The sequence below is a fragment of the Lithobates pipiens genome, unplaced genomic scaffold, assembly GCF_037356315.1.
Source record: "Lithobates pipiens isolate NorthernLeopardFrog02 unplaced genomic scaffold, aLitPip1_a1.2 Scaffold_1, whole genome shotgun sequence".
NCBI classification, from domain to species: domain Eukaryota; kingdom Metazoa; phylum Chordata; class Amphibia; order Anura; family Ranidae; genus Lithobates; species Lithobates pipiens.
In genome coordinates this window covers 74287431-74297510 of record NW_027507685.1, presented here as the reverse complement: position 1 = coordinate 74297510, position 10080 = coordinate 74287431, and the positions used below count along the sequence as shown (strand labels likewise).

General features: G+C 41.5%; 1 protein-coding gene across 5 annotated transcripts in view; it reads left to right on the top strand.

Annotated features, from left to right (window-relative positions):
• The first annotated feature begins 567 nt into the window (after positions 1-567).
• CCDC9 (coiled-coil domain containing 9) overlaps positions 568-10080 on the top strand; it is a 128399-nt gene continuing 118886 nt past the window's right edge. For all 5 annotated transcript variants that reach the window (XM_077456860.1, XM_077456697.1, XM_077456615.1 and 2 more), the window contains exons 1-3: positions 568-654; positions 5389-5436; positions 7027-7131. In XM_077456860.1, the coding sequence (XP_077312986.1) occupies positions 5434-5436; positions 7027-7131 (108 nt within the window). In that variant the 5' untranslated portion in view covers positions 568-654; positions 5389-5433. The remainder of the gene's footprint in view (positions 655-5388; positions 5437-7026; positions 7132-10080) is intronic.

The following is a 10080-nucleotide window of genomic DNA, read 5'->3' as shown; positions in this document are numbered from 1 at the left end:
CATGTTTCATCACATATGGCGACCCATCACATTTGGCTACCCGCTGGACTGTGCATGCGCAACGCCGCCATATGCGTTCCAACACCGTGACGATCTGCGCTTGTGCAGAATTTTGTGACCACACCCCTGAGTCCAAGTTCAAGCCCCACCATCCAAGTGGACATAGAGTCCGATTATAATTATGCAGAGCGAAGCAAGGCCATGCCCAAAGTGTGGCGAGCCCGCGAGGGGCCCTGTGACAAAGTGGTCTTACAAACTGTGTTGGAACGCATAAGGTGGCGGCGCGCATGCGCACTCCAGCGGGTAGCAAACTGCGATGGTTAGCCGAATGTGACTTGACAGCCACACGTTTCCTGTGGCGAGTGGAGCTCCAGTCTGCAGCCAGATACCCTGAGGAAAATGCAGATGCGATATGAAACACGTGACCTCCACTTCCACGAGTTGTGTCTAGTATCTAATGGAGTGAAGGTGACATGTTTCCTGTCAAACATGGAGCTCCAGTCTGCAGCCAGACCCCTCTCGTTTAGTCCACTTCCTACGCAGCGTGCTGACGTACGGTGGGCGTATCTCGGACCGGAAGAAGCGTGTGCGAATCCGGAAGTCGGATTGCAGCTGCAAGAGAGAGGGGATTATTCCTGTGAAGATCTGTAAGAGGTACGTTGTTCTGCTGGTTTGTGTCCGGAACTTTAATACAGCCTGTGATGGACGGAAAGCGCTGTCGTTTGTATTGTCTGTGGCTATGCATGTCCTCTGTAAATAAAGGGCTGGGTGGCAATGCACTGTGGTATGGAGAGGCAGTCATTACACACGTGCAGCCATATAAGGACCCAGAGAAGTGGGTGCAATGCTGCCAGCATAGGGTCATTGTTTACATGCATCTCTATCATTGTGGGGGAGCTGAGTTGGGTGCAGTACAATGCAATCAGCACTTCACAGAGAACCTTAACTGAGAGGACTACTAGGCTGAGCTTTCCTTCTGGAAATGCTATTTGACTGGCTGTTACTTTAGTTAAATAGCTTTTATATATTTGCAAGCAGAGGCCTAGGACAATTCTGCAGATCAAAATCCTGACTTCACACTTCCTTTGTCTGTATGCTTGTCACTGGGCGCAATTTACCAAAAAAAAAAAACACAACCGATAGCGGTCACAGCGCATGCAGTATTTTCCAAAAAATATTACTACATTAAAAACACAACATATTTTAATATACAATGCTGTTTGCCCTTTATAGCTGACAGCAGAATGTAATCAAAATTATTAAAAGGTTTTCTGGTTTGGTATGAATTTTAAATTGGACCTGATGCAAAAAAATGGGATGAGCTGTTTCCTCCAAGAGGGTCTTCTAGATCAGGAAGGGGGGGGGGGGGAGTTTTTTATTTTTATTTTTATTTTTTTCTAGTAGGAGGAGTGACAGTACAAATAGGACCATGTGGTCCATTGAATCTGCCCCATTTTTTTTTTTTTTTGCTTCAGTATAGATCTGATTGCCCCAAGCATGTTTGAATCCACTTACCGTTGACTGACTCAGTACCAATTTTCCAGCAATTCCAAATCTTGTTCCATGTTCGGCTTCATCCATACCCAAGCGTTTGGAATCTGAATCGTGGCAAAAAGCGTGGTGCGTTTGCGATGCAGTTGTTTCTCAATGGCACCCCAATTGCAGTGTGATTTTGCTGTGTGGCAAAACGGTGAGACAAATGTTGCCCAAAAGAAATTGTGGATATTGTTTACGCGATTTTTCCGCAATTTAATGCGTGGGAAAACTGCACAGCAATTGGGGTAACATTGAGAAATAATGGCATCGCAATTGCGTTGCGCGTTTTGCCACGATTCTGAATCCCAAGCAGAATTGTGTTCAATTCAGAACGCCCAGGTGTGAATGGAGCTTTACACAGACATTTCCAAGGATATCAACCCAATTGCACAATTTTGTGTCATCAGGAAAAGGACATACCTTCCTTGCCCAACAAACCTTTAGTTATATCACTTACATAGAGATTAACCAGTTCAATACCTTTCCCCCCTTCCTGCCCAGGCCAATTTTCAGCTTTCAGCGCTGTCTCTTGTTTTTAAATGACAATTGCGCGGTCATGCTATACTGGACCCAAACAAAATTTTTAGCATTTTTGTTCCCACAAATAGAGCTTTCTTTTGGTGGTATTTGATCACCTCTGCTGTTTTTATTTTTTGCTAAACAAAAAAAGGCAGAAAATTGTGAAAAAAATAAAATTATTTTGTTTGTTATAAAATTTTGTAAATAAGTTTTACTCCTTCACTGGTGAGGTTGCACTGACGGACACTGATAAAGCGGGACTGATGGCCACTCATTGGCGCTGATGGATACTCATTGGCATATCCCTGGTGGTCCTGGGCGGGCATCTGCAGGGGGGATCCACTGATAAACAATCAGCACAGACCTTGTCAGGAGAGCCTCCAACTGCTCTCCTCTGCTCATGTCTTTCAGACATGAGTGAGGAAAAAGCTGATAAACGGCTCTTCCTGTTTACACTGTGATTAGCTGTGATTGGACACGGCTGATCACGTGGTAAAGGGCCTCCATCAGAAGCTCTTTCCCAAGATCGGTTCTGTGGTGCGTCAGACTGACACACTGCACCACCAATTGCTGTGCGCCCCCACGGCTTATCCTGATGGATGTCATATGACGCCCAGTCAGGATAACTGACCACCCAGCTGTCATTTTGCTATAGGCCGGGCAGGAAGTGCTTAAATAGGACAGGAAATAGTACAGAGCCTTGGGGTACACCACTAGTGACTAGTCTCTGTTCTGAGTCGGCCCCATTTACAACCACACCTTGGTATCTATCCTTTAGCCAACAGTATATCCACTGAGCCACCCAAGGGTTAAACCGGCCATAGACAGTTCAGTAGGAACGGGCCAAAATTCAAACCATGTATGATCATGCTGCATGTACCCAAGTTGATCGATCAATACAACCAACCTGATGGATATTCCATGTAATTATTTCTAGCGGCTATTGTAGCCACTAGGAATAATCACTGTGTTCTCCTAGCAGGGATGGATTCCCCTGCCACACCAGACGCACGATGACACCAGACGATGTCTCAGTTAATGAATGGAGAGAAGCTGCTGTCTTCTCTCCATTCATTATCAGTGCAGCAGAGGCTGCAGAGAAAGGGACTGGGGAATCTCTGTCCCCAGTCCCTTTCCCTGTCTCAAATGGGAGATGTCAGAGGTCTGTTAAGAAGAAATCTAGCACGATGAAATGATGAATGGCCCGGTTTAAATATAAGATGTAGGTGTGTATGTGTCTAGAAATGAAAGACTGTATCACTATATTATGAAAATAAAGAATAAAAAAAAAAAAAAAAAAAAGACCCCTGATATTTTACCATAGCCCCCCAACAGGGCTGATAAAAAACATTGCAATAAATAATAATAATAAAAAAAGTTGTAAAAAATAATAATAATAATAAAATAAAATAAAAAACACACTGACACTGTCCCCACACACCCCCCCCCTTAAAAAAAAGAAAGCATTGTAAAAAATAAATTATAACATTCATGAACTTCTCAACAGAAAATAAAAAGATAAAGAATATTATAATAATAATAGTATATTTATATTCTTGTATCTTAACTTTACAAAAAATAAGTACATAAAAAAAAGGTAAGACAAACGAATATAACTACATACTTATATATAAAAAATATATATATATATATATATATATATATATGTATATATGTATATGTGTGTATGTACTAGTTATATTCTTTTATCTTACCTTTTTTTTGGATTAATTAGCTAATTAAAAAAACAAACAAACACTAGATTAATAAAAAAATAATAATAATATTCATCGTATAGTCGGTGACTAATCGAAAAAATAATCGATAGGTTAGTCGGCAGACAAACTAATCGTTAGTTGCAGCTCTAGTACAATTTCAGGTAATGTGATTTGAGAAGTAGTTCATGCATTTCTTTTTCAGCACTTCACAATTTCACTGTTATCGACTATAATGTAAATTGTGCTGCAAATTGTACCTGTCTATATCCGTACTACTTGAGCCTGAAAGAAGTTAAAGGTGTTGTAAACCCTTGTGTTTTTTCACCTTTATTCATCCTATGCTCACTGACCACCTCCCTCGTTTTATTTACCTGAGCCCGTTCGTTCTCTCAGCAGTGACGCGCTCTACCTCTCTGATCATTGTCTCAGCTCTTGATTGGATAAATTGATAGCAGCGCAGCCATTGGCTCCCACTGCTGTCAATTAAATCCAGTGATGCCAGGGCCGACTCCTGCATTCTGTGTGAATGTTCACAGATGCAGGACTCGGGAGTGCACCTGCATGGGTGTCCACCTTAGGAGAGCCTTCTCCAATGTGGACACTCGATGCGGGGAGTAGCCACCAGCGCCATGCAAATCGAACTGCACAGTGGAGGTAAGTATGACATGTTGTGTTTTGTTTTTTAAACTCCTTTGCTAGTCAAAATTTTGTCCCTAACATGACTTTGAAATCAGATCCCTGTACAGCCTGACCATCACTGTTCCTCCCTGTGACATGGAAAGCCCCTGTTCCCCCAAACCTCTACACATCCACATGTAGCTACATGTCACATGGTAAGCAGTCAGTGGTGTGTGAGGAAGAGAACAGTAGTGTGGCTCCCAAAAAAAAGTGAGTGATGCTTTTAAAGAGGAACTAATTAGCTTGGTTTGTGAAAGGCTAGTAGTATGATTCTTCAAATGCAGACTACAATGACTGCAGAAAAAAGGATGCAGCATGTCTTGAAGTTGCCACAGGAATTCTGTCGCACATTGCCCTTTTTTGATTGATCAAGGCCAAGTAGCAGTACATTAAAATCACAACAAATTTCACTGAAGTAGCACTGAAGTCCTTTCAGATCGTTACAGAAGTTGTGTTAAATCTGGTTGAAGTCGGGCTTTAAATTGCACCACTTTAAATCGTACCCAGTGTGATCGCAAGCTGATCTGCAGATTGTGTTATGGTGCTGCACACGTGATCAGTTATGACACCAACCGTTTGATGGTTTGGTTGAAAGCACAAGCAAATGTGACAGTTGCATTCCTGGCATACTAGAGATGCAAGTTCTTTTTTGCAACTGTTAAATTGATGTGTTTAGTTCTGCTTTAACTTTGCTACAACAGATGTTAAATGCGCTTGCCTGTAATTTCCAGCTTCTACCTTGCTACTCTTGTGAATAGGCACAGTGTTGGCTGTCTGCCATTCATGGAGAAATTCTCCTGTTAGAAGGAATTGGTTAAGAACATCCGTTAATGTTCCAAAACTATACCTCTATTGTTTTGTTTCACCTTTTCCTATTATATATAAGTAATAAACTGTTCTTACTGGGGGTGTTAATATGTAAAATATTATTTTACAGGAAGAAGATAGCACTGCTTTCCAGGCTGACATAGAATCCTGTGTTATGGTAAGGAAGGTCACATAGAATAGCCTTGCTTACAGGTTAATGGTACTTCTCTTGCACTCTGACCATGTCATTTTAAAAATCATCTACTGTTATTTTGCATGCGATCTCTATAGACATGAGTTATCTGCCTGATTCAGTTTGTCTGACCTTTTTATATCCGTGAAGACTAATGCTGCGCACACACGACCAGACTTTTTGACAGCAAAGGTCCGACGGAACGAGTCTGTCGGACAATTCGATCATGTGTGGGCACGTTTGGACCTTTGCTTGCCAGAAATCAGACGGACTTTAGAAATAGTACATGTTTTAATTTTTACCGCCAGAACTCCACTGGACCGAGAAATCAGTTTGTGTGTATGCTAGTCCGACGGACAAAAAACAATGCTAGGGCAGCTACTGGCTACTGGCTTTGAACTTCCTTTTTCTAGTTCGGTCATACGTCATCCCGTTCAAATCCTTCGGATTGTGTGTGTGTCCAAGTCCATTCATTTATAAAGTCCATCGGGAAGACTGTCAAAATCCAGTCGTGTGTACACAGCATAAGTTATACTTAAAGCCCAACTGAAGGTACTATGAATGCCTGCAATGCAGTCAGGCTGCATATACAGTTCTACACTCTCTCGGTACACTGAAGAGCCAGACCACTGCTCCTCTCGCACACAGTGCTGCGGTCCAGATACTAGGGCTGGAAACAACTAATCAATTAATCGACAACTAATCGATTATAAAATGAATCGATTAATCGGCCAGCAACAAAATGGGGTTAAAGTTAATGAGTCTGATGATATTTACTAGATTGACCCTTTAATAGTATATCTCTCCTCTAATAGTATATGCACTATATATCCTCTAATAATATATGCAGTATATCCCCTCTAATAGTATATGCAGTATATAGCCCCTCTAATAGTATATACATTATATCTCTCCTCTAATAGTATATACCCTCTAATAGTATATACATTATATCTCTCCTCTAATAGTATATACCCTCTAATAGTATATACAGTATATCTCTCCTAATAGTATATACATTATATCTTGCCTCTAATAGTATATACAGTATAATTCTTCTAATAGTACCGGTATATACAGTATCTCTCTCCTCTAATATTATATACAGTATATATCCCCTCTAATATATATACAGTATATCTCTTCTGTCTGTTATTCTCAGAGTGGATTCGATATTTTGCTCCCTAACCATATAGTTGGTTATTTATATTTACTACTGCATAGAGATATTTAAGAATAAATTGCCTTTTTTTTTAAAAAATTTTTTAACTTTACATATTAACTAAATTATACACCACACTTTTTTTTTTTAAGGTTATTAACCGATTAATCGAAACAATAATCGACCGACTAATCGATTATGAAAATAATCGTTCGTTGGAAGCCCTACCAGATACCCAGCGGTCTGACGCTCTCCCTGCACAGTGCTCCAGTAATCTCCTCTTAGGAAGCAGAAACACTGTTGAACTGTGCAGCCCTATGAGGGATTTTTACTACTGCATATGATTGTTGGCTGATGTGTGGGGTTCTCCTAAACTTTTGAAAGAATGTGTTTGATATGTGTGGCTCTTGCAGGCCTCTGTGGTTGATCTGAAGTCTAAAGAGGAGAAGGATGCTGAGCTGGACCGAAAGATTGAAGCCCTGCGCAAGAAGAATGAAGCTTTGGTGAAGAGACATCAGGTAGATTAAGAGTTGTCTAATAAATGTTGGGTGTGCATACATTCACCCTGACTGGTCTGTGGCTACGCAAATCCATACAACACCAACTACGATGCGCATTTTGTTTCTGCTTTCAACACATCAAGTTCAGGGACATGTTCACTTGCTGTCCAATATAACCTACCCACTTCCATATGCCATTGTAAAAAGATAATTTGTGTTATTCACGGAACTTTTCAGTGGTCATAAAGTTATTACTGATTGGCATATGTGTGTGTGTGTGTATACATGTAGAATTTTCAAAAATGTATTGAGTTTCAATATAAAAAAGGAGCCCCATGCATCGTACAGGAAAGTGATTATCCTTTATAAATATGTAGAATGCTGGAAGTTGTAAACAATGCTAGGCTGGGCCTTAACCTCTTAGTGCTGACCTTACGCACATATGCGGCCTCAGCTTTAAGGGTTTATACCATGATTGCAGGCATCGCCCCGGTAATGTTTTTTAGAGGGGGTGGTCGGCTTTTTAGCGATAGCAACCGATGCGGCTAAAAGCCACTCCGACTGTTATCTCCCCCCACCTTCTGCTGCTCATTCCGGGCCTACCGTCCCACTGGGAGATCCGATCCAAGGAAACGGCTTTGTTCCAGTCTCCTATGTAAAAACATTAAAGCAACATCATGACGACACTTTCCGCTTTCTTGACAGTCAATGGAGCCGATTAAAAAAATAAAATACAGTATTCAGAATCGCAGTTTTTGGAGATCTGAATACTTTGAAGGGCAAAGTAGGGATTTGGGTCTTTTAGACACCCTGATCCCTCCATAAAGAGTACCTGTCACCACCTATTACTGTCACAAGGGATGTTTACATTCTTGTGACAGCAGTAAAAGTGATTCGAATTTTTTTTTTTTTTTTTTAAAGCACCCCCATCCCCGCAAGCTTGCACAGAAAAGAAACTGTGTGCATAAGTCATGCCTGCATATGTAAATGGTGTTCAAATCATACATGTGAGGTATTGCCGCGATCGTGAGAGCAATGATTCTAGCAAAAGACTTCCTCTGTAACTCTGGTAACATTAAATTTTTTAAAAGCGTTGCCTATGGAGATTTTCAGGTACTGTAGTTTGTCGCCATTCCACTAGTGTGTGCAATTTCAAAGCGAGGCGACATGTTGGGTATCTACTCGGCATAACTTCATCGTTCAAATTATACAAAAAAATTTGGCTAACTTTACGGTTTAGTTTTTTTTTTTTTTTTTCATGAAAGTGTCTTTTGTTCCCCAAAACTTTTTTGAAAGACCGCTGCGACAAAAAATATTGCAATGATCGACATTTTATTCTCGAGGGGTCTCTTCTCAAAAAAAATATATATGTTTGGTGGTTCTAAGTAATTTTCTAGCAAAAAAAATATGGATTTTAACTTGTAAGCAGAAATAAGCTTAGGCATGAAAGAGTTAAAGTGTAAATTCATTGCTTTAAAAAAATGCTGATGGCTGCTTTTTTTTTTTTTTTTTGAATAATAGAAGCACCCTTTTTCTTAAGTTGCTTGTAGTCTTGGCACAATTGTGTGCTGAGATGAAGTAACTTTTGTACTCATGTGCAGGAGTTACAGTATCTCACAAAAGTGAGTACACCCCTCACATTTTTGTAAATATTTTATTATATCTTTTCATGTGACAAAACTGGAGAAATTACACTTTGCTGCAATATAAAGTAGTGAGTGTACAGCTTGTATAACAGTGTAAATTTGCTGTCCCCTCACTCAAAATAACTCAACACACAGTAGAGCTGCCACGACGAGTCGACGTAATCGATTACGTCGACTACAAAAATACATCGATGTGCGTGCAGGGCGTCGATGCGTCACAGTGGCAGTGCTTAGTATCTACCGCTGCCCTCCGTGCCGCCGTCCCCCTCTCCTCTCCCCCTCCGTGCCGCCATCCCTAGGGGTGCAACGGATCGTCTCCGAACGGGTCACCCCGCTCGGATCGGCACATGCCTCGGCCTTAGGAGAGGCTGCGGTTTCGGCCTAGCTCAGAAGCGGCGGCCATCTTTCTACACCCAGGCATTTACAATGTGATCGCTCCGACGGAGAGATCACTTGTAAACGAACCGGCGTCACAACGGTTTCTCTCTCCCCTCTCTGTACTGATCTGTGCAGTGGAGGGGAGAGGTCGGATGGAAGCAGCTATCCCTCCATACCCCGCCCAATGCTCTGCCAGCCAATGCAATGCAATACAATACTCTGCAATACAATACTCTCAAGGTTATCCAAAGGATTAATTAGCTAATCAAAAAAAACCCCACTAGATTCATTCAAAAAAAACAAATAATAATCGGATAGTCGTTGACTAATCGAAAAAATAATCGATAGATTAGTCGACAGACAAATTAATCGTTAGTTGCAGCTCTAGCACACAGCCATTAATGTATACACCACTGACAATAAAAGTGAGTACACCCCTAAATGAAAATGTCCAAATTGGGCCCAAAGTGTCAATATATTGTGTGGCCACAATTATTATCCAGCACTGCCTTAAGCCTCTTGGGCATGGAGTTTACCAGAGCTTCATAAGTTGCCACTGGAGCCCTCTTCCACTCCTCCATAACAACATTGAGGAGCTGGTGGATGTTTGAGACCCTGCGCTCTTCCACCTTCGGTTCGAGGATGCCCCACAGATGCTCAATAGGGTTTAGATCTGGTGACATGCTTGGCCAGTCCATCACCTTTACCCTCTGCTTCTTTAGCAAGGCAGTGATCATCTTTGAGGTGTGTTTGGGGTCATTCTCATTCGTCTCTGCTTCAGTATATCACAGTTCATGTTGGCATTCATGGTTCCCTCAATGAACTGTAGCGCCTCAGTGCCGGCAGCACTCATGCAGCCCCAGACCATGACACTTCCACCACCATGCTTGACTGTAGGCAAGACACACTTGTTTTTTTTTATTCCTCACCTGGTTGCTGCCGA